Source organism: Bos javanicus, chromosome 11 (assembly GCF_032452875.1).
Source record: "Bos javanicus breed banteng chromosome 11, ARS-OSU_banteng_1.0, whole genome shotgun sequence".
NCBI lineage: Eukaryota > Metazoa > Chordata > Mammalia > Artiodactyla > Bovidae > Bos > Bos javanicus.
In genome coordinates, this window is record NC_083878.1 from 15,947,746 (window position 1) to 15,973,702 (window position 25,957).

A 25,957-nucleotide genomic window follows, 5' to 3' on the forward strand; every position below is an offset into this window, starting at 1 on the left:
GCCTCAGATAGTAAAGAATCTGCCTGCATTGTGGGAGACCTGGGTTCAGTCCTTGGGTCGGGAAGATCCCTTGGACAAGGGAATGGTTGTCCACTCCAGCTATATTCTCACCTGGAGAATTCCATGGACAGAGGAGCCTGGCGGGCTACACTCTGGGGTCACAAAGAACTGGACACGACTGAACGACTAACACAAAAACATTATCATTCTTCTTCCCCAATCCTGTTACCTCTGTTTTATTTCCATTGTCCTGAAAGAGAGGGAATGGAATAATAACTGATATCTGTTAAAGTAAATTATATGTCAGAGTTCTGTGGATAATTGTCTTTTCTTTGGCTTTCTTTAAGCTCATCTCACAGAGTTTTTAACTCTCTGTCATAGAAGCTTTCTCTTATACATTTAATTCATCTTAGTTTTCTTTCAACTTCTGAACATTTTTGTTTTGCTGAAATATACTTCTTGAGAATCACAAGATTTCTCTGCAGCAAGATTGATCATTCCTAACAAATGTTTCCACTTCTGCAGTACTAACATCTTTCTTTGGCTTCATTTTCTTTGCTCACCTTCACAAAATACAATATCTATCACCTGGTAGATATGTCAGCTAGCTGTTTTTGAGTTTATTACCTTGCTTTGTGTTGAGTTTGTGACAAACTATGTGTGACTCGGGAACACAAATTTCTGAGATTTTAATCAAAGCAATCCTTCTTTGTTGGCCATAATTAAGTTGATGATGAGTTTATGACTCCCATTTGAGTTTTGTAAATGTAGTAGATCTTCAGCATTTGAAGAACTTCATATCATTCAAATCACTTGACAACTGGCTAGCTGCAATCTTAACTAAAACCAGGTACAGAAAACTTGCAGGATAGATATGGAGAGCTCCTTGTTCTAGGAATTCTTTTCACCCTAGGATTTCTTTTCAGATTTTAGGAGTCACTGTTAACCTTTATGGAATATATGAATATTCATAGACTTAAGTGAAATTGAAGACTTTAGTCCTACATTTGTTCTTATATCAGATGGCAACTGAGCTCAACTGAGCTCACTTTTGTAGATAATGTGCAAGGATCAGTCTTATCCTTGAATCATTAAGTGCTAAAGGAATCTTCTAATCAGTCAATAAATAGTTTAGTAGAGCATCTGCCTTCATATGGGCTTCCCAAGTGGCTCAGTGATAAGGAGCCTGCCTGCCAATGCATGTGATGTGGGTTTGATTCCTGGGTCAGGAAGATCCCCAGAGAAGGAAATGGCAGCCCACTCCCCTTGCCTGGAAAATCCCATGGATAGAAGAGCCTAGCAGGCTACAGTCCATAGGGTCACAAAGAGCTGGGACATGACTGACCACAGAGCACACACTGTCTACAAGATCTGTTAGATGCCAGAAAAGTTGTGAAGTTGTAAAGAAGCAAAACATAACAAGGTAGGATGGTCGTCATAAGGATGTGAGGGTAGAGGAGTTGGGGAGATGTTATTAAAGGGTACAGACTTGCAACTAGTAGGTAAGCCCTGGAAATGAAATGCACAGCTTAGTGATTATAATCAACAGTACTGAATTGGAAATCTCAAAGTTGCTAAGAGACTTGAACTTAATTGTCTTCATCAGGAAAGAAATGATAATTGTGTGACATGATAGAAGTGTTAGTAATACTCCAATAAATGTTAATAATTTTGAGATAGGATGTCAAAGCATCCCTTAAGCTTGCACAGTATTGTCTTTTATTGAAGTATGGTTGATTCACTGCTTCCCTTGTGGCTCAGCTGGTAACGAATCTGCCTGCAATACAGGAGATCTGGGTTCTATCCCTGGGTTGGGGAGATCCCCTGGAAGAAGGGAAAGGCTACCCACTTCAGTATTCTGGCCTGGAGAATTCCACAGACTCTATAGTCCATAGGGTCCCAAAGAGTTGGGCATGACTGAGTGACTTTCACTTTACTTTGACTTCACTTCATAGTTGATTCACAGTATTATATTAGTTTCATATGACAACATAATGATTTGGTATTTTTAAAGATTATCCTCCATTTAAAGGTTTTATGAAATAATGGCTGTATTTCTCTATGTTGCCCATTATATCCTTGGTGCTTAACTTACATATTGTTTTAATGTCAGTTATATCTCAACAGAAACCCCCCAAAACTACTTTGAAGGTGGGAAATATGACTGTATGGGAATCCTAGTTATTGTAATAATTTCTGTATATGTTATTATAATTTATGTATATTGTAATAACTGTATATGTTAATAGTTTACAGTTACCTGTGGTACAGAAATTGATTCTCAAATAGGTTAATGGGATAGCTCCCCATCATAGGTAATAAATGGCAGAGCTAGGACATGATCCCTCATCTTTTAGCATCAAAGCTAATATTGTTTTGTGTTATGTAGTAGCTCATATACCTCTCATGTACACCCAGGAAAATCACAGGACAGCACAATACGATTTTGAGATAGTAAGGAAAATTAAAGTCCATAGGAAAGATCCATGTGAACTGGAACCATCCCTTGCAGGCAGCAATGGTTTTGGCTCGAGAGTCTGAGATGGCAGACTTGTCCAAGGTAGCCCAGATGAGTTTTGCTAGAAAACAAAATGATCTTTTGTAAAGCTGAGGTAGGAAGCCAGTGATTTGCTGAGATTAGTGGACTGATTTTCATCTGGCATGCACACACCATTGGCATTGGTTTTCCAGTTCCCAAAAAGCAGTGATGAATCTTTGAGGAACAGACAATATATTTTCATTGACAGCTCTGTTACTGCACATTTTTAAATTTGGTCAGAACTGACAGAGGGTGAGATCCTAAGGACTTACTATATACCTCAAGTGCAAGTGAGGGGAGGATGTGATTGTCCTGGCCTAACCAGAGTCTGTCTTTCATTTTTACCATGCTTGCTTTTCTGTCAAATGTATTCTCCCATCATCTTTAGTATAAAGATGATGTGTGAAGAATAGCTGAGGGATGATTGAAGTAATGTTTGCCTTGGGAGTAATCCTGTATTTTCATGTAGTTGTGGCGATGGAATAAGACTTCATTCCGTATCAAATGGTGCTCACTCATGGAAGTCTCTTGGTCATTAAGGAATTAAATGAGGCTGAATGGTCTCAGAAAAATGACTGGTTCACCTTGTCAATCTTTGAAGTAAATCTTTTCTTTACTCATTGAAAGTAAATGAAGCAATGCAGGTAAACTCTTGCCCTGGACCCAGTTCTGAGCAACCTCAAGGAACTGATGGGTGGAGTGAAAGGTGGCAGCACCGCCATGGGCTGACTCATGGGAAGGTGGCCCCTGGATGTTCTCAGCACCTTACAGGTCCCGCCCACCAGGGAAGGGCTTCAGGCAGACTGGTGTGTTCCCAGGATACTAGAAAGGGAGATTTCAAAAAGCTTCCTGACCCAGATGAACTACCTCTCAAGGCAATGAGAGAATTTGCAGGTGGGATTGCTGGCCAGCTGGGAATCATCTTTGTGAAACTGTGGAGGATGGAAAGTTGCCAGGAAGCTAGAGCGAGATTAATGTGCTCATTTCTCCCAAAGAAGAAAGAAGGTGGAGTTCAGGAACTAATGACCATTGAACTTCATGTTGCTCTTGACAAAGAACTGTAGACTGCAGGATTTCAATGATGAAGTGAAACATTTTTTAAAGGATGTGATGATCATAAGAATTAGCCAGGGTTCACTAAGGACACAAATTATGCCAGACTGTCCTGACTGCCTCTTCTAATAGGATTATTAGGAAAGGAGATCAGGAAATCCTGTACTCATGGAATATCTAGTTTTCAGCAGGCATTTGTGAGAGACATATGAAGGTATTGTAGACAAGAAGGATCAATTCAGAGTGGATGATAGTATAGTGAGGTGGATTCATAACTCCTGGGAACTTCCTTGCTGTGGGAGGTTTAATTAATTTATTGAATGGCAAGTGCCAGATTATGTCCCCAAGTCCCATTGGTAAATTGGTTTTTTGAATTTGTAACCCAGTTTTCTATGGACAGTGTCCTTTTTGAACTCATCATGTATTTGTGTAAGAAGTTGGGTGATATGGCTCTTCTGTAATGCTAGACTGTAATGCTAGAATGAGTTTTGAGCTCCAATATAGAAAACATAGATACAATCATCTTCCTCTGACTTGGGGTAAGAGGTGGATAATCGGTGACGGATGATAGGGTAGATATGACCACCTTGTTTCCTATGGCATTGTTTCTCCCAAGGGTTAGAGGTAGGAACTGTGGGAACCTGACCTTCTGGCGGTACCACTCAGGGCCCCACAAGTTTGTATCCTTGACTAAATTGATGAACATTGGAAACTATTGAAAGTTTTTAAAGTAGAGCAACAACATCATTGGCCAGATTTGTGTTCTAGAAAGATTGTTCTGGCTGCAGGCTGGATAATGGATATGATAGGGAAAGACTTTAAATAGAGAGATAAAAGACGATGCCAGTAACCCATATGAGAGATTGGGAGTGGCAAAAATGAAGTAAAGTTGGGTGTATTTGAGAGACATTTGGGTAGTAGAATTTATGCGACTTTGTAGTAAATTGAATGTGGGGAAAGAAAGAGAGGAAGGAATCTAGAAAGGATGACTCCCAAGTTTCTGATTTGTGTGTTTAAATGGATAGGGGTAACCTATATTGACCCGGGAGACAGCATAGAGAGAAGGCAAGAGAAAGATATTTCAGCCATGAGGACTCAGAGGTGCCTGAGTGACATCAAATAGAGATGTCCCAGTAGACTAACCAACAAAGTGTGGGGATGATCAGTTAAGGAGAGAGGTCTGGCTAAAGATACAAAACTGAGTTTATTCATTTCTTTTGCATCCACCAAATGAGGTTCCATTTTAGACACCTTCCTTCTATATATTCTTTTTTTAAGATTGAGGTATAATTGAGAGAGAGTATTATATGTCAGGTGTACAAAATGAGCCAATATTTGTATACATTGCAAAGTGATCACCATAATAAGTGTAGTTAATATCCATCACCATACATAGTTTCATTTTTTTTTCTTGTGATGAGGACTTTTAAGACCCACAGTTTACCCTTGAACAATGTGGGCATTAGGGGCACCAACCCTCTGTGCAGCTGAAAATCTGCATGTAACTTATAGTTCACCTTCTGCATCTGTGGTTGCTCCCAACTGCAGATTGTGTAGTACTGTAGTATTTTCTGCTGGAAAAAAAAAAAAAAAAAAGCTGTGTGTAAGTGGACTCATGTAATTCAAACACATGTTCTTCAAGGGCCAACTGTATTCTTTTGGCAGCTTTCAAGTATGCAATTCAGTGTTGTTAACTATGGCCACCATGCTGCACATTACATCCCCATGACTAACTTATTTTATAGCTGGATATATCTGCCTTTTGAGTCTAAATCAAAGAATTTTTAATGATATTTTACTATATAACATTTGTTTCCTTAAGAGCATAAGTGCCACTAAGCTTATGTACTTATTCAATTCAAACTATTCAAACTATTCTATTCACAGGATTCTGGTTCCATGCAGTTATGACTGTGGCAAGTAAAGAAGGAAATAAACACATCAAGCTCTCCTAGATATTTCAGAGCGTTCTGGTTCATTGTTAATCATGGTAGTTGCCTGGCAAAATAGAATTTATTCAAGTATCTCATGAATGGTAATCTGCAATGCCTGTTAATTTGCTTCAAGAGAAAATATGGTCTTAGAAATTAATTTTACTCTTCTATTCTGCAGTCTCTGGTCCATGTATGATTAAAGGGAGCAGTTCATACAATTTTCAACTTAACATATTTGAAACCAAACCAGAACCTAGACATAACATTTTCACATTGCTGTTGGAATTTCCATGCCTAGTATCTAAGTTCATTCTGTCCCTTTATTTATTTTGGCTCCGATCTTTGGCTTCTTCTTTCAAGTAGTTTGCTTTCGGTATTTACGAGAGTGGACTCCCACAGCCAAAGAAAGGTTGGATAATTGATCAGTTGAAAGTGATATTTCCATTTGTCATGGAGTTAGGGTCACTTTACCATAATTAGTGATATTGTGAAAGTGCAGTAGAATACCTAGGCAGTGTCATTTACTTGGCTGTTTTCAGTATGCATATGGTGCACACATACAAGATGTCCCTGTGCATTATTTAATGATAATTACTGATAATACTCTATTTCTGAATTCCATAATAAGAAAGATTTCATGTTAGTGAATTACAATGCAAATGAATGGTCGCTGACCTAAAACTAGGTTTCTGTTAATGTGTTCATGATTCTCTGTTAATACCGAAGTGGAAAGCTGTATTGCTTTTGTGGTGAGCATCGTGAAATGAAATGGATATAATCAGGAGTCTTTCCCTCTCCACTGTTTTCTGCTTTATGTATGAAAGACCTTGATTAAGTTATAGACCATTGTAAAGTGTAAGTCACTCAGTTGTGTCTGACTCTCTGTAACCCCATGGACTGTAGCCCACCAGGCTATTCTATTGATGGAATTCTCCCGGCAAGAATACTGGAGTGAGTTGCCGTTCCTTTCTCCAGGCCATTGTAAAATTAAGCATAAATTTTGATGCTTTGTGTATTTTGGGTACTTTTTGTAGTTAAAGTTTTTCTTTAAATTTTTGGTTGTTTATGCTCATTATATGCCTTTTTACTGCAATATACAGTGGACTTACCCTGGGGCATTCAGATCGGGCACAGAACTCAGATTTTTCCTTTTGAATTAACAGTATCCTAGTAGGAGCTTAACGAATGTTTGTTGAATGAGATCAGTGAATGATTAGATAATGATTATTGATATAATGCTGTGTTAGCAAATAATAAAAACAAAGTCATACTTTCTCTCTTCAACTGTTTCCATCTCTAGATTTAACATTGCCTATGCCAGAACCTCATAGTCAGGTTTAAAAGATGGTCTTTGGAGTTAGGCTGACTGGGTTCAAATCTGAGCCATCAATTTCTAACTATGTGACCTTGGACCTTGGACAACTATGTGAGAAGCTTTGAACTTCTCTAAATCTCAGGTCCTTCCTCTGTGAATTGTTAGCCCATGTGGATTTTGTTACCATTAAGTGAGAGAATATATGTAAAGCCTTCAGTGACTTTAGACAGTCAGTGCTTGATAAACATTAGCTACATTATCTGCCTCTTCTGCCTGTACTCCACCTTCAGACTACCCAGTAGTCTTATTTTGTTTGTCCCCTAGATTTTTTTTTTCTTAATCAGATTCAATGCCATCTTAGAATTTTTGAAAGATTTTTTTTTCACCTGTTACAGATTTTCCCACAGTTTCCCAGAGTCATGAGTCATGTATCTTGCTTCAGTGATGCCTCACATTCTACTGAAATTCATCAGCTCCCTAACTAGACCTCCACACATCTGTGATTCTTTGGAATATTTTATCTTGTAGGGGATGCTGCTCTACAGCTATCCTCTCTTCCTCCCTCTCTTCCACAGTAAGCCTTCCACTGAATTTATTCAGAGCATGTTTGGTTCCTTTTTAGAGTTATTTTGCAGAAAGTAAATAAAGCCACGAAACCATTATATGTGCACCTCATACCAGAGCTTCTTTTCCTCCTAAAGAGCTAATTCGAAAGCTTATCTTAAAGAATCTGCCCCTCTTTTGAAGACCCACTGTTTCCATTTCTAACCACATTCAAATAATTCATGTTTTATTTCTTTTTTCTCCCCCTCTTTTCCATTATGCCACATTCTTTAAGATGTGGACGAATGCCTGGAACCAAAGATCTGCACAAATGGTACTTGCTCCAACCTTGAAGGATCCTACATGTGTTCATGCCACAAGGGCTACAGCCCAACTCCAGACCACAAGCACTGTGAAGGTAAGTAGTGCGATCAGATTTCTCATTTTATTTGAACTACACTTAAAAACGTGTTAGCGCAACTAGCCTTAAGAAAGGAAACCATACGACTTGTCATTTATTTAACTGGGCTTCCTAGAGCACATGTTGGTTGGTCTCTGAAAGTGAATCCTCATGGTGGTTAAATTCCTATTTATTTGCATAGAGAAAAACAGTGAATTTTTTGAGAACATCTATAAACCACAGATCTATTTAGTTTTTTTCTAGTTGTAAAAACAGTTCTACAACTCTGTGAATATACTGAAAACTATTGAATTGTACAGTTTAAATAGATAAACTATGTGATATATAATTTTTTATTTTAATAACATTGCTATTAAAAATGCATTTGCTATAGAAAATGTAGCAAATGCAGAAAGGTAAAATAGATAATCTCTCAGCCTCATTTGTGGATATTCATATCTCAAGGATGTTTTGTATCATTAAGATTATGTACTGTGTCCAGTTTTCAGTCTTGCTTATTGTTATTTAATAGTATATCATGAGCATCTTTCATTAATAACTCGTTTCAGACATTAGTTTTAAAGGCAGTGTAATATTCCAGTGTATTGCTGTTTTTGCATTTTCATTCTGTTCTTCAGATTTTGTAAAGGTGGAATAATTGGGCAAAGTGCTCTGTGTTTAACTATTTCAATAGAACACTACTTTCTAACTTTAAAATGTGTGAACACTTATTATTACATACTTAATCATGTGTTTGTTAAGCATTTGTATTTCCTCTTTTGTATATTTGTTAATATGTTTTACCATTAGTCAAGTTTTTAAGTCAGTGTATATGAACATGTTATATATAACAGATATATATATATGTATATATTTAATATATACACTTTCCTCTAGAATATTAGTGTAATTTGCCCATGATTTCTCTAATTTTTAAGGTAATTTTAAAGAAGTTTTCATCTTCTCTGTGGTTAATTTGTTTCCTTTCTGCTGTCTTCCATCACTTTTATACTTAAAGGATGCTCTTTCAAAGGAAGGAAGAGGAAATAAGTAAACCTTTTTCTTTTCTTTGCTGTCTCAGTGAAAGTGAAGGGTCTAGGGTGGTAATTGGGAGAAGGCAATGGCACCACACTCCAGTACTCTTGCCTGGAAAATCCCATGGACGGAGGAGCCTGGTAGGCTGCAATCCATGGGGTCGCTAAGAGTTGGACACAAGCGAGCGACTTCCCTTTCACTTTTCACTTTCATGCATTGGAGAAGGAAATGGTACCCCACTCCAGTGTTCTCGCCTGGAGAATCCCAGGGACGGGGGAGCCTGGTGGGCTGCCATCTATGGGGTTGCACAGAGTCGGACACGACTGAAGTGACTTAGCAGTAGCAGCAGGGTGGCAATTAATTTGTCACTGTGGTAGGGAAACAGTAAACAGATACCCTACTATAGACCTGTAAGAACTGAAGCATCTTCCACGGGCAGATTCATAGACATTTGAATTTTTCTATGTGATCTTCCAGTGATCCACTGTACAACCTTGGAAAAACAATCTCAGGTTTCCCAAAATCATGTCATCTCTAAAATTCAGGAATTAAATGCTGTAGAGGGAAAATGCAGAGTTAATACATGTTGAATGAATAACTCATGACCACCTTCTTCCTCCTGGCATTGCCATCCCAAATGAGCCTGCTCCTCTCTAATCTGTCTGCTTCCCACTCCAGAATTCACACCATCAATTGCTATCACCCCCTAGGAACACTTGTATGTTCCAGTCTCTGGGACACTGTGCAGGGCGGCTGCTTCTATTCATCCTTTCTGTCAAGTGTATCAAGGCACCAATGCATTCCAGGCACTGCATATGTTACCAAGAGACTATAATCTCTCAAAGATGTATTATTCATTGAAAGAGATGCATAGCTGCAACAGCTAATTAGAGTTCACAAAGTACTAAGTGATGAAAGTTAAGTCACCAGTGATGTCATGTATTCCTGACATGTGAGGACCAGGACACTTTACCTTCTTGCTGTTCTTCCAAAAACCTCTTACTCCAGTCTTAATCATGAGAAAAACACGAGGCAAGTCCAAATTGGGGACATACTATGGATTCCTGGCCCATATCCTCAAGGCAATTAAGATTGTTAAAACAAGGAAGGACTAGGAGATAATACATCTGAACATGATGTGGTCCCCTGGATAGGATCCTGGAATAGAAAGAGGGCCTGAATGGAAAAACTGGTGAAATCCAAATAAATTTGGAGTTTAGTTTTTGGATTTTTTTTAAATGCAGTATATCATATTCTAGTTTGGATAGCCTGGAGCTGTGTGAGCATGGATAAGTAATCTCATTTCACCAAGCCTTACTTGCTCATCTGCAGGAAGGTAGCAGTAATGGCACCTAGGAGGGTTGATGTGAGGATTGTGTGAGATAATAGGATAACGAGATACTGGAGAAATATGGAGGTAATACGTGGAGGATGAGAGAAGGCAGAGGCAGAGCATGACATTCTGTGGTGGATGGTGTTATTCACCAAGTAATAGGCATGTGCAAAGTCCTGTTGCAGCCAGGTACTGTGTGACTAATTCTACTTGCATGCTCCTGAGAAGGCTTTACAGAGGTGTTGCTATTTGAACTTGGTTTTAAAATACTGAGTGCAGAGGGGAGAACCTTAGTAGGCAGAGGAAGCAGCACATATCAAAACTTGGAGGTGGGAAAGAACTGTTTTCTCCACTTGCCACTTAAGCGTGCCCTCTTCTCTCATTTTCCCGGTGTCTTTCCATTACAGCCTGGGATAAGATCAGGCAAGGTCCCCACCACCTGCTTGAGAAACCTGCATACTCACTGGTTGTGTTTCTTACTCCCCAATGTCCTTCCTTTTCACAATAATACATTGTATGACATCCTTTCTCTTTATTTTCTAATCTTTCCCAAACGACATCAACTTACAGATGCCAGATTCTGCTCAGAACATAAATCTGTTTTCCAGCACTGCAGTAACTGCCAGTTTCATTCTGTTGATAGTCCTAACTATTATCAGTGTCTTCACCTCCCTAACTCTTTTCAGGTTGTAAATATTAATACATTATCTAATGTATTGGATTGGCTGACATATTCATTTGGATTTTCCCGAGATGTTACAGAAAAATCTGAACAAACTTTTTAGCCAAGCCAGTATTAATCCATTACTTGTTTGAATCTTTTTGTATTTGTATCTCTGCATCTCTTTGTACACTTTACTGGTATATGTCCTAAATGTATAAATAACTAGAGATAGCCTCTATTTTAACTCCTATCAGAATTTATCATAGTAACATGTGCAAAAAGTCCTTTAAAGAAAAGTACCTTTTATGAAATATAATATTCTCTATTCATCCCTTGGCACAAGGGAGAGAAGACATTTGTCCCACATGCCTATTTTATTGGAAAGTGTTCTTTTGTATAGAAATTTTATATCTCAATCAATAAAGGAAAAGATGCTTTTTTTTTTCTTAAATGCATAGAATTATGCTGCCTTTGTTCCCCTTGGTCCTTTTAAAGACCCAGAGATCACCTTATTCAAATTAACAGAGTTGCCTGGAGTTATTCCAAATGTACGTATCATTACTTATAATGAATTACTTCTGACAGTCTTCCCAACATAAATGACTAACTTATGTAGGATGTCTGGTGTACCCTGACAGTACTTGGCATGGAGGGTATGTTCTTGCAGCAGACATCTTCACATGGGAATGCTTAGTTTGTCATCCTCTTTGAGAAAATCAGAAAGAGGCCAAAGCACTAAAAATGTTGTCAGACATTACATGAGATCCAACCAGCTACATGAGCTTTTGTTGGTCTTAAGTTCTTGAACTGATGTCTCAAGTATTTTATAAAATGTGCTGAAAGCAAATATGATGTGGGCTCCTCTTTGCTGACGACCACTTAAAAAGCTAGTAGACTGAGTGTTTTGGAAAGGTGTTGAATCATTCGCAAGACAAAATTCTTAATTTCTCTGTTGGTAGTCAATGGTTGACAGCTAGGAATTATATACAAAAGAAGGGATTGATTGCACAAGAAGTGAAACAAAAGTTTCTAGTAAACTAACTGCTAGAAGAAATTAAATCAGAAACAAATTCCTGAACTCTGAATACATTAATAGTCAATGTGAGCTTTTTCAGGTTATGTGAGATAACCTGACTCACCTTGCTTGTATCAGGGTAAAATTCAAAAGGTTAATAATGCCTAACTGGCGGTTAAATGCAACTTTGCTTAGGAAGCAGGTAATTGTCAGTAATATTTAAGGGAAAGGACTGTGCAGTTGGTTGAGTTCTCCTGGCAAAAACTTGTAGATTCATTTTATTAAATAATAGGATATTTTCGGAAGGAAGCAATGCTGCTGCTGCTAAGTCACTTCAGTCGTGTCCGACTCTGTGCAACCCCATAGACGGCAGCCCACCAGGCTCCCCCATTCCTGGGATTCTCCAGGCAAGAACACTGGACTGGGTTGCCATTTCCTTCTCCAATGCATGAAAGTGAAAAGTGAAAGTGAAGTCGCTCAGTTGTGTCCGACTCCTAGCGACCCCATGGACTGCAGCCCACCAGGGTCCTCCGTCCATGGGATTTTCCAGGCAAGAGTACTGGAGTGGGGTGCCATTGCCTTCTCCAAGGAAGCAATAGTCAGACATTAATCTTTGGGACCTGGTTTCCTTTTTAGATTAGGACTTCTTTCTCCCACTCTGAGTATAGGGCTGGTGTGTTTTCATCCGTTCTCTCCAGTAATTCTCACAACAAACCTATAGTGCAGGTGGTGAAGTTCAATACTACCACATTTTAATCATCATGAACTCTCACACACTGAGTAGCTACTCAGCAGGACATTCTGAGGCTGTATCTGCATAGACAAGACAAGACAGAGTCACCCAGTTAAACTGGATCAACCTCATGTCCAAACAAAAACATTCAGAAAATAAGTGCTGCTTCAGCCTCGTGTTCAAGTTACTGATGAGTCCAGTCTTTTCTTCATTTATGTGAATTCATTTCCACGATTAGAACACTTACAAAGAATTACGTTCTTTCTCAGTCAATAGCTTTTTGTTTACGCAAGGTATTTTGAAAACTCCTCACTCATCACTTTCTCTTTGACTTTCCAACATCTGTCATCAAAACAGGATCATTTCTCTTGGCTCTCCTTGTTACTTTGAAAATGAGCTCAGTGTCCTTTAACACAACTGTTTGATCTTACACTTTTTCAACTTCTTCTAATATAGTACAAGTGTATATTTCCCTCCACAACTGCCTCCATTCTGGTTTTATTTCTAAAGTTCTTGGTAGAGCTTTAATTCTGCCTTCTTTCTTGAAACTCCATAGGTCAGCAAGCTGCTTCATAGCCATTGTTTTGTGCTTGAGATTCTTTCTTTATCAACTGTAAAATATTTCCTATTATGTTTGTGTTATACCCAGAGTGTGAGAGAGAGACATGGCAAAGAGCTTGATGTTGTATTGAACGCACTTTTATTTCATCATAATTTATCATCTATTTGTAATTATTTGTTTTCTATAGTCCAGCACACTGAAGTTGATATGAAGAACATCGGTGGGCTGATTCAAATTAAAATATATCATGCATCACATAGCAGAAGTACTATTATTTTTGCAGTAATAACCCTAGGATGCATTATAGGGGGCAGAACTTCTTTTTTAATGTTTATTGAAAATTTTCTGTTGTTTGGGTCATGCCATAAAAGTCCACCCTGGAAATGGGAGGCTTAGAAGGCAGTAGCTTGGATTAGGGTCTCAAACTTGAGCTAATGGGTGTTTAGATGTAAGACTTAATGTAAAGCAATTGTCACTGTGTTTACAGATATTGATGAATGTCAGCAAGGGACTATGTGCATGAATGGGCAGTGCAAAAACACCGACGGCTCCTTCAGATGTACCTGTGGGCAGGGCTACCAGCTGTCAGCAGCAAAAGACCAATGTGAAGGTAGGTGTGTGGCAACATGAACGGCTGTGATTTCAGTTTAAGGCACCTGCCTTAAAAAAATGTGCACTCAGTAAAGCAAATGTGTCAGTGTGTTCCTGAGAAACTACCCAGATGATTGTGTTATTGTGCCAGAAAGCAAGGCACTTACACTTAAGTCATGGAAATCAATGAAACAGAATTTAAAAAGGCTGAATTTGAAAAATATGGTATTAGTGATCAGTGGCTGGCATTACTATTGGAAAGAAAAATGGTTGCTCCCTGTGTAATTCCTTATATGCAGAAAATCAATTCTATTAAAATTACATGAAAGTTTCACACAATAGGATTAACATTTACTTAAGGGAATTATGTCTGCCTGGTATTACGTTGTGGAATAGTAATGATTTAGTTTTTGTGTGCATTAAGCTTTTAAATTCCTTCCTTAAAAAAAAAAAATCACTAAAGAAGACTGTTCAGGCAGACTGAAATAGTGTCTGCCTTGTGCTCAGGGATACAGTCTGTGCAGTGTGCTCTGTTCCTACAGGTGACAGTGAGGGTTCTGGGCCTTGCTGGGGTTGACCTTAGACTTTAAAAAGTTAGTTTTTTTCATTGAACTTCATACAGAATTACAAGTTGACCCCTTCAACAGCACATGTTTGAACTTCATGAGTCCATGTATTTGCAGATTTTTTGGTAAATACTTAGAGTATTACACCATCAGTGGTTGGTTGAATCCTCAGATATAGAAACGTGGATACAGAAGACAAGCTGTCAGGTTAAATGTGGACATTTGACTGTGCGGTGGTCAGTATCTGTAACTTCTGCATCATTCAAGGGTTAACTGTACTGTACTTCTCAGTAAGGAGGATATGTTTCCTGAATTTAAAGATGCTGTGGTATTGCCTGTGACAAGCACAGATATCCAGAATTCTTGACAAGAAATGTCATTTAAGAACAAAATACACACTGTACATAATCAGTTATTTTATTATAAGGAAGCAATTTCTATCCATGTCTGTATGTAAACTTAAGATATTTAATGAGTAGAAAGGTCTCCTGAGGTAGTGTTATAAAAGAGACAAGGTATAATGATACTATAAAGTGATCTACCAATAGTATCATAACCTTCTTCTATTATCCCTTTCTAGAATATAGAAAGTCATTACAGTACCTAACCTAGCGGTGAAGACTGATCGGACACATACAAACACACTCATGTACACAGATTAATTAGGTGATTTGTTCTTAATTCTAGTCCCTCTCAAAGTTCTTTATTTTATGAATACTGGACTGTGCAAATGAATGTATGGTAAGAGTAGAGGTCCACACATAATATAATAAGGCTATCGTGTTCACAGGCCTTTCTTTTGAAGAGCCTGTGATGTCACTCCAAGAGAGAAGTCAGACACGGGAGAATCACTCACCAGGTTAGCAATAGGGTCACACCAAAATTTGAGAAAAAAGAAATAAAAACACACGTACTCCACTGTTCATTGCAGCACTGTTTACAATAGCTAGGACATGGAAGCAACCTAGGTATCCATTGACAGGTGAATGGAGAAATAAACTATGGTACATATATACAATGGAATATTACTTAGCCATAAAAGGAACACATTTTAGTCAGTTCTAATGAGGTGGATGGACCTAGAATCTATTATGCAGAGTGAAGTAAGTCATAGAGAGAAAAATATCGTGTATTAACGCATATATGAAATCTAGAAAGACGGTACTGTTGAACCTATCTGTGGGGCAGCAGTGGAGGTGCAGACGGAAAGCACAGACTTATGGACATGGGAGGATGGGGGAAGGAGAGAGTGGGATGAATGGAGAGGGTAGCATGGAAACATACACTACCCTATGTAAAATAGATAGCCAACGGGAATTTGTTGTATGACTCAGGGAACTCAAGCTGGGGCTCTGTAACAACCTAGAGGGGTGGGAAGAGGTGGGAGGGGTGTTCAAGAGGGGCGGGGCATATGTATACCATGCCTGATTCATGTTGATGTATGACAGAAACCAATGCAATATTGTAAAGCAATTATCTTTCAATTAAAAATAAATAATCACGTTGCCAGTAGGCCCATATGTGTAAATATAATCAACAAAGTTTATCAGCAACCTACATGAATTAAGTGCCCGCTGATTGGTAAAATACTAGGTTATCTGAAGAGCAGTAAAGAGCGTGGTAGACATGGGCTCTGCCTCAAGAAACTTAAAATCTAATGGTCAAAGCAGGTGATGAAATATATGGAATACATTACTTTGCCTTTTGTATGTGGATATGATGCAGGCACATGTGTGAGTCTGAGCTCAGGGTTGTGGTTACAGAACAAATAATCTCTACAGAAGATGTGAGCATCGAGGAAGAAAGATTCAAAGCAAATGTAGGTATCAGATAGGCTGAGAGCAGGGAAGGACCATTGTGTGCTGCTATTTTCCAATAAAACTTTATTAACAATAATAGGTAGTGGTAGGCTATAGCTTACTGATCCCTGCTTTAGGCTATCATAGGCCATAGTGCTTTTAAACTCAGAGTGTTATACTTGAATCTTTAGAAGGAGTTCTAAGAAGCTTTATTGTGATTCCCAGATTACAGCCAAGCATTTGCCCCTCATCAGTGCCCAGTGGATACATGTGTACAGATTCTTAGCTCATTGCTCATCTGGTTTTCCCTACTGAAATATTGAGTGACCTTTTTACTAGAGCTCAGTCTGAGTCACATGATAAAGATTCTAAATGAATTAGAAATCAGATGGTTTACAGATCTCCTTTACGTGAATGATTAAAAACTCACTTTTAGGGATTTCCATGTGGTCCAGTGGTTAGGAATCTGCCTTCTAATACAGGGAATGTAGGTTTGATCCCTGGTTGGGGAACTAAGATCCCACATGCTGCAGGGCAACTGGACCTGTACACCGTAGCTAGAGAGAAGCCTGCATGCGGCCACGAAGATCCCATCTGACACAGGCAAATAACTATTTTTTAAAAACCTCCCTTTTAAAGCACCACTCTAAGTTTCCTTTTACTCTCTTGCTCACAGATATTGATGAGTGCCAGCACCATCATCTCTGCAGTAACGGGCAGTGCAGGAACACGGAGGGCTCCTTCCGCTGCGTCTGTGACCATGGTTACAGAGCATCCGCCCTTGGAGACCACTGTGAAGGTGAGAGTTGCTCTTGGTTACAGAATCATAAAATGCCAGAATCAGGATCAGGGAAGTCTGAACATCATCCTGGCTTCTGTCCTCAACCCCATACTTTTGACTTCACGGTTGAGGACTTTTGATCCCTGTGAGATATTTTGCCCAAGGTCACACAAATAATGCAAAGAAATGCGAGGATCCAGGTTTTGTCTGCCCTGCTCGGAGCAGTTTTTAAGAAAAGTTATGCCAGCGAAGTGTGTAAAGAAGCAGTGTAACTTTTCTCAGCTACGGATACTTTATCCTGAGTATCTCATTCTGTATAGCATCCATTGGGGTGCAGGACGAGTGGTCCCAACGGTCCGAGTAAGCAAAGATGAGTTAATTTTCCAGATAACTGTAAAATTTTAAAAGTCAGACTTTAATTTAGAGCTTTTCACATAAAATATTTCTAAAAGATATCCCACTGTGAGTCTTCACCCACTTTCACTACCTGCCTTGGCTCAGAGCCCCTCTGAGGTGGTCGGGGTTGCTGTAGCCACTTGTCACCAGCCTGGTGCTTGTGAATTCTCTGGGTTCACTGTCCACCCAAGTAATGGCATTTTTTTCCAGTTTATCTACTGATTTGCTACTGTTAGATCCTATCAGTTGTGAAACAAGGAATGTGAACACAACAGAGTTTGCCTCACACAGTAAGGTAGAATATGCATGAGGTTCTGAACCCCACGTTTTATAGATGAGAATAAGCTCGTTTAGTGACTAGTTTTGTGACACATACTTCAGTGGCTCCAAATACTTTTCAGTTCCAAGGGTTGGAAAAGACCAACTGTATTGTATAGCATCCTTCTGCTCTGACCAGAGAACTTGATACATACAGTCACAACTTGTCTGGAGGGCAAGTAGGGGCAGTTTCCGAGGTGTTAAAATGTATGTTATTGTTGAATCAGTGAATCATCTTCTAGGATTTTATCCTAAGGTGGTAATGTTCTTTGAAGAGTTAATACCACCAGTGAAAAGTTGTAATCAATGTACCTATTGAAAAAGTAGGCAGATGATCAAGTGATAAGTCGAAAGAGTAATAATTGATTTTCTGAAAACTGTGAATGGGGAACACGACAATATCTGGGTAAATGTTGATGATTCGACATAATGGCATTCCAGGATGGAAGAGGCAGTCGTATTCTCAGGAACCAGTCATGGAAGGGTCTATTTTGGAAGTGGGTAGGTGGCAGGGCACATGCCAAGGCACTGAAAACCAACACGGACCCCAGTATGTATTCTGTCTGCCCTGTGTCCTGGCCTAGCCAAGAGGATAACCAGCTCACTGACTAAATCTTGGGCAATAGGTCCTTGTTATGGGATATATCCCTCTTATTTTGGCTGTTTTAATGTGTAACCATTTCACCAGGAGGCTAATATTTTTTATTCTAAAACCATTATGTGAAGAGCCAAATAAAAACTTTTACTCAGCTTGCTTGTCATTATTAGTATATATGTTCCATAAGAAAGCTTCTTTTCAGAAAAAGAAAAATTTGAGAGGTACAAAAGAGAAAAGTAGAAATTGATTAAACAAAAAGCTACGTAATAAAATGGACCAATTTCGTGTAAATCTCAGAAGAAAGAAAAAATTAGAAATCCAAAAGGATTTGAGCAGTATAGAGCAAATTAAAACATGAAAAGACAGTAGTACATTTGTATCTAAAATATATTGGATCAAATCATTGAAATGGGTACTTTTTAAAAGAAAATTTAAATCATAAAAATCAACCCAAGAAGCAAAACATCCGAAATAACCCATATCCCTACAATAAATTGGAAAATATATCTAAAGATTATCTTCAAAAGATAGAAAGAAACCTTCTTTTTAAGCATATCATCAGACTCTTTTCAAATCAGGGCTAATTTCTCTACTGTTCTGGATTATAAATAGGACTGGAGTCCATTCAATACTTCAGAGCTCCCTTTGAAACGATAATAGGACTTCAGCCCGCTAATGCCCAACAAGCACTGTTTCCAACCCTTGCTAATCGTACTCAGCTGTAATTAACTGAGCTGTGACTGTTCACATGCCTCTAGCAGCTGTGAGAGGAAGAGCCATCTTTCTTGTTGGCGTTTATATTTACATGTGTAATATTTTTCTAATAACTCTGGCAGGGACTGTGTTTTCTTACACTGTCATCCTGCAGTCCTGCTGGACTGCTCATGGGAGTCAGAATCCCGAGTATTGCGCTAATCTCCGTGTGCTCTCTACTCCAGCACACTCAGTAGCCACTCAGTCTGTGATGCTGTGTGGCCAGTTGTCCTGGTTATTAGAGGTGTTTGGCATCTCAGTCCTCAGAGGCTCTGCCTCTGATTTGTCTTCCTCCAGGCACAGTCTCTGCCCCTGTGCCTACCTTGGAGCAGTAACTTGTGGTTGCTGTATGCTAGTCCCTTGCAAAGCCTGAGAAAAAGATTCATACTCTGTCTTCCTTGTAGCCCTTCTTTCTGTTGGTCATTTCTTTGCAGACCAAGTCGAAACAGGGAAATGCTGGTATTTCTTACCTTCTGACATTTCTTTCCAAGTCAAAGTCATCCCCCATTTATTCTTTTATGCATTTATTCAACAAATTTTTGGGACTTCCCTGGTAGTCGAGTGGCTAAGACTCCACGCACCCAGTGCTAGGGGCCTGGGTTTGATCCCTGATCAAGAAACTAGATCTTGCTTGCCACAGCTAAAGATCCCACATACTGCAACTAAGACCTGGCAACAGAGAAATAAATAAACTAGGTCAGTAAATTTTTAAAAACAACAGCAACAACAAAAACAAACAAAAACCCAAATATTTGAGTGACAAGGATGTGCCAGGCACTCTTCTAGGTGCAGGATATACAGCAGTAAACTAAACAAGAAAAAAAGTCTTGCCCTTGGGTAGCTTACATTTCATTTGTGAGGGAGAAAACAATAAACATGATAAATAAGTGAACTATATAGTTTGTTAAATAGCAATAAATGTTAAGTGGAAAATTAAAGTAGGGTACATGAGGAGTGCTGAGGGAAGGAGGGAGAGTTTTAAATAAGTAGGCAAGCAGCAGCTAGTCTGAGATGATGACATTTGATTATGGGGGGAGTGTTCCATGAAAAGCCTTTGTGGAGGGAATTAGGAACTTGGTCATTTTAAGTTTGCGATGCCTATGGTGACTATCCAAATGAAGATATCTGAAAGGCAATTGGACTTGCGTGTTTGGAATTCAGCAGTAAGTTCTGAGCTGGGATTCATCAGCATGTAGACAGTGTTTAAAGCCATGAAGTTGGATGGAATCACCATGGGAGTGTATGTAGCTAAGAGAGAAGTGGTCCAAAGACTGTCATGGTCCCTCATTTAGAAGTGAAGAGGTGATAGGAACAAGCAAAGGGGGTTGAGAAAAAGTGGCAAGTGAAGGAGGAAAACCAGAATCCAAGAGATGAAAGTATTTCAGAGGGAGTAATGAACCTGTGTTAAACATTGCTGCTAGGCAAGATGAGGACCAAAAGTTGATGGGATTTAGCAAAGTGGAGGTCATTGGTGACTGGCAGCAGTCTCAGTGGAGAGGTGACCACGACTGACTGGTGCTTTCTTTAAAGCCTGATGGCCAACTCCTACAAGAAATCTTTTCTTTCCTAGAAGAAGTCGCTCTTTCATATTACCCTCAGCTTCGGTGCTGGACAATCCCACATTGGGCTCTCTTAATATTCCAGCTACTCTATTTTTTTTTTTTTTTACTTTCTAGAGGTCTTGCAAAAATATGTAAACTAAACCAGATTCTAATGTAATGAACTGTTTTAAAATCTGTCCAGTTGTTTTTGAACTTTTAAAAATGCTTTCTTTTCTTCACATATATTATTTCTCCTAGACTTTGGAAAGTGAAAGAAAATTATTTTAGGGAGAGGTGAGCAAAGCTGATAGATTTCCATTATGCTAGGGCATACTAGGTAATGGAGTGTTGTTCCTTAAATTCATATCCTTGGTATTCTACTTGCTGTATTTTGATTTGAAATTTTTCACATAATGCTAATGGTCAGAGGTGCCGTTTCTTATTTTGTCTCAGTTTCCCAAAGAGCAAAGAAAGAAAGGTAAATCTAAATGTGGATCTCTTACTCAGCACCCATTAGGATGCTGCTGCTGCTGCTGCTGCTAAGTCGCTTCAGTCGTGTCTGACTCTCTGTGACCCCATAGACGGCAGCCCACCAGGCTCCCCCGTCCCTGGGATTCTCCAGGCAAGAACACTGGAGTGGGTTGCCATTTCCTTCTCCATTGCATGAAAGAGAAAAGTGAAACTGAAGTCGCTGAGTCGTGTCTGACTCTTAGCGACCCCATGGACTACAGCCTTCCAGGCTTCTCCATCCATGGAATTTTCCAGGCAAGAGTACTGGAGTAGGGTGCCATTGCCTTCTCTGCCATTAGGATGACTGTGAAGCTGTTAGAATAAATATAGAACAGTTGGAACTCTCCTACCTTGCTGGTGGGATTGTAAAACGATGCAACCGCATTAGAAAACTTTAGAAGTTAAATCTACTGTGTGGCCCAGCCATTCTACCCCTCAGAATCTACTCAAGGAAAAGCATATGTTAACACAAAGATTTGCATATGAATAAAAATGTCAGTCACAATAGCAAAACTGTAAGCAATCCAAGTACTCAGCATAGGAGAAGGGTAAACAAATCAGGAGACATTGATACAACAGAACACTACTCAGCAATGATGAGGGGAGAGCTACTGATACATGTGACAAACCAGGATGACTCAAAAACACTACGCTGACCAGAAGCAGCCACACAGAAAAGGGGTGCAAGTAAACCTTTGGGGGCATTGGAAATGCCTGTACATTTTTTGGTAATGGTTGGTCCAGATTTTTCCTTTAATACATGTTTTATGGCAAAGATCCACCAACAGTAGACTAGAATACTCCCATTTGTCTCAACTACTTCAAAATCATGAAATTAGCAGAAAGTTTGGTCTTAAGAATTATTTTCACAGAATTTATATCTAAGAGCCTTTTCCCAGTTAAATTTTGTTTTAGGAATCTTGATATACCAAAGGTCAGTTAACCAGTGAATAAACCAGTTGTTGATGCATTCAGGCTTTGTAAGAGACACTTAGTCCTCCGTGTTATTATCTTTCTTAATTGTATTTGTGCATATTTCCTTTACTGACTCTTTGATGGCAATTAAAACACCCAAGGCACAAGGTTAACAGGAATGGAGATTAGACAAAAAGACAAAGGAAAATGTCTCCAGACTTGATGTTTGTCACTACAGAATAACGTTCTTAGAAAGGTGTTTCATTCATTCCTTTAAAAAATGTTGCATTTGCAATGGTGTAAGAATCCAACAGTGGATCCTAAGAGATATAAATTGATACAGAAATGCCTGTGCCTTGGTTGTGATGGTGGTTACAAGCATGTGTTTACATTTGTCAGAGCTCATTGAATTGGACTCTTAGAAGCATTTGTAATATGTAAATTACACTTAAATGAAGTTGGAAAAACACTAAAAAAGTAGTAAACTATTTTAGTTGTGACAGTCACATCAGCTGTGGTTTACATTTTAGGATCAGTATTCAGAAACACTTTGAAAATGGGTGAACTTCATAATAATTTCTTTTGATAGAGTGAAATTATAAGGTGCTTCTCTTTTATCTGCCTCATGAATGGTACAGAGGGCAGTTAATTACTTGTTCGGATTCTATGAGAAATACTTAATTCCATGTGCCCACACTGTCAACCAGACAGCAAGGAGAATAGACTGCAACAGTCTTCACATTCAGTTCTGGGCATTTTCATGTATTTTAGTTGTTGTTCAGTCGCTAAGTCTTGTCTGACTCTTTGCGACCCTATGGACTGTAGCACACCAGGTTTCCCTGTCCTTCATCATCTCCTGGAATTTGCTCAAACTCATGTCCATGGAGTCGGTGATGCCATCCAACCATCTCATCCTCTGTCATCCCCTTCTTCTCCTGCCTTCAGTCTTTCCCAGTATCAGGTTCTTTTCCAGTGAGTCTGTTCTTCACATCAGGTACCAAAGTATTGGAGCTTCAGCATCAGTCCTTCCAATGAATATTCAAGGTTGTTTCCTTTAGGACTGACTGGTTTGATCTTGCAGTCCAAGGGACTCTCAAGAGTCTTCTCCAGCACTTGAAGTCCAGCACAGTTTGAAAGCATCAATTCTTGGGTTCTCAGCCTTCTTTATGATCCAACTCTCACATCCATAGCTGACTATGGAAAAGCAATAGCTTTGACCTTTGTCAGCCAAGTGATGTCTCTGCTTTTTAATATGCTGTCTATGTTTGTCATATCTTTTCTTCCAAAAAGCAAGAGTCTTTTAATATCATGGCTGCAGTCACCATCCACAGTGATTTTGGAGCCCAAGAAAATAAAGTCTGTCACTGTTTCCATTTTTTCCCCTTCTGTTTGCCATGAAGTGATGGAATCAGATGCTGTGATCTTAGTTTTTTGAATGTTGAATTTTAAGGCAGTTTTATCACTCTGCCCTTTTACCTTCATAAACAGGAGCTTTAGTTCCTCTTCACTTTCTCCCATTAGGGTGGTATCATCTGCATATCTGAGGTTGTTGATATTTCTCCTGGCAATTTTGATTTCAGCTTGTGATTCATCTAGCCTGGCATTTCACATGATGTATTCTGCATAGATGTTAAATAAGCACGGTGACAGTATACAGCCTTGATGTACTCCTTTCCCAGTTTTGAACCAGTCAGTTGTTCCGTGTCTGGTTCTTACTGTTGCTTCTTGATCTGCATACACGTTTTGCAGGAGGCAGTTAAGGTGGTCTGGTATTCCCATCTCTTGAAGAGTTTCCCACAGTTTGTTGTGATCCATGCAAAGGCTTTAGTATAGTCAATGAAAACAGAAGTAGATGTTTTTCCAGAATTCTCTTGCTTTTTGTATGATCCAATGGATGTTGGCAATTTGATGTCTGGTTCCTTTGCCTGTTTTAAATTTAGCTTATTCATTGGAAGTTCTTGGTTCACGAACTGTTGAAGCCTAGTTTGAAGGATGTTGAGCATTACCTTGCTAGCATGTAAAATGAGTGCAGTTGTATTTTAGTAGCAATCTTATTTGCAAGAAATACCATAACATACCAAATTCTGAGCGAACAAAGAAGGTTTTGTCCTTTAGGTTTCTTCAGTGCTAATAATTTGAATCTTACACATAAAACGGAATTGAGACTCATGGAGTGTGTTAGGAATAATGAACTTTGATAGGAGTAATTGAGGTTATAAACAACCCTTGTGAAAGATCTGCCTCAAGTTCATGCAGTGAGTGGGGTCATTAATTGTCTTACATGCTCACAGTCAAGACTCATTAGTGCTTACATAAACCGTTTTTAGTTGGACATATGTTACAAGTATATACATTTTTAAGAAGTCCAGACAGCATTATACCTGTTTGTGATAACTTCTGAGTAAATGACTTCTGATTTTGCTCATTCCGTTGCCTTCCAAAAACTCCTCTTATTACCACTCTGCCACTGTTCACGCTGCTGTCAAGGCTTCAAGTAAGTTCCTTCTATTACACAAGCTACCTTTAATCTTCACAGTATCTTTCTCTAAATTCATGTGACTCTGGAAGTTGGTACTATTCTTGTGACATATATCTTTGACAATTCTTAAATTATTTTGAACTTATAAATCAACTCAATATTTTTGTGTTTACTTTTATAATACAATTTGGGGATTTTTTTTTGTACAATCATTTTTCTTTGGAGGCAGGGAGCATGCCAGATATTTTAAAATCTTTCCTGTGATGTGTAATACAGGATCTTGTATAGCATCTATTTATATTGTACAAACTTCAAAGGCTAAAATCCTTTCAAAATGTTTCATTTTTAATGACTCTAAAAGGTAAACAGTCATTCATTTAAAATCATGCATTACCAGAGATGTAAAATAATGTTCGTTTATGTGAGTCTAGTGTGTAAAGATAAGGAAAATTTTTTCTTAATACAGTTTGTCTTATACATCTTGTAAATTGACTTGTAGATATCAATGAATGCTTGGAGGACAAGAGTGTTTGCCAGGGAGGAGACTGCATTAATACTAAAGGGTCCTATGAATGTACTTGTCCAGATGGATTCCAGCTAAATGACAATAAAGGATGTCAAGGTAAACTTCTTTCTCTGCTTTTTAAATTATAATTTACATAATTACTCAGTTGTGTGTTGCTTCCTGATAATAGTTTACGGTTTTACCACTGTATATATAAATGAGCTATGCAAATTTTTAATAATTTTATTTATAAGTATTATAATTTTTTTGAGTCTACATCAAGTACAGGACGTTCCTGCTTTGCACTGCACCAAACTAACTAAAACTCGTGCATTTTGGAGCTGTGTCCTAGCTTTGTGTGATTCTGTGGTAACTGTGATCACCTGTGCTTTGCTGTACTTTCCTTCCATTGGCCAAACTTGGTATTTCATTCTAAGTTACCTTTTCATTTTTACATATCCTTCATGGGCCTATTTCATTTTGTCCCATAACATGTTTCTGCTTTTTTGTTTTTCCTGATCCCTGTTTTTACTCAGTATCTAGCTTTCCTTCTCCCCCAAAAAGCCTTATTAATAATTTGGTCATAATTACAGAGGACAGAATTTTATATTTTTGCAAAGTGCTATCACATTTGATCTCCTGAACAGCTGTCCTCCTCCCCTTATCTGCTGTTTGTTACCTGCAGTCAGCTGTGGTCTGAAAATAGATGGAAAATTCCAGAAACAATTCACAAATTTTAAATTGCTTGCTGTTCTAACGAGTATGTGAAATCTCATGCTATCCTGCTTCATCCTGCTCCGGATGTGAATCATCCTTTTGTGCAGCACATCTCATCTGTTAGTCACTTAGTAGCCATCTCTACCATCATCAGATCTGCTGTTGAGGTACCATAGTGCCTGTGTCCCAGCAACTCTTATCTTACCTCATAATGGTTCCAGAGAACAAGGGTAGTGATGCACACCATTTGGATAGACCAAAAAGAAGCCATAGGGTATTTTTTCTTTTAATGAAGAAGTGAAAGTTCTTAAGAAAAAAAAAATCCTATTTTAAGGTTGCTAAGATCAATGGCAACAAAAGAA

General features: G+C 38.7%; 1 protein-coding gene across 13 annotated transcripts in view; it reads left to right on the plus strand.

Moving 5' to 3' along the window:
• LTBP1 (latent transforming growth factor beta binding protein 1) overlaps window positions 1–25,957 on the plus strand; it is a 456,789-nt gene that overhangs the window by 333,105 nt on the left and 97,727 nt on the right. For all 13 annotated transcript variants that reach the window (XM_061432037.1, XM_061432039.1, XM_061432038.1 and 10 more), the window contains 4 exons: window positions 7,680–7,802; window positions 13,614–13,736; window positions 16,759–16,881; window positions 24,873–24,995. In XM_061432037.1, coding sequence (XP_061288021.1) covers window positions 7,680–7,802; window positions 13,614–13,736; window positions 16,759–16,881; window positions 24,873–24,995 — 492 coding nt within the window. The remainder of the gene's footprint in view (window positions 1–7,679; window positions 7,803–13,613; window positions 13,737–16,758; window positions 16,882–24,872; window positions 24,996–25,957) is intronic.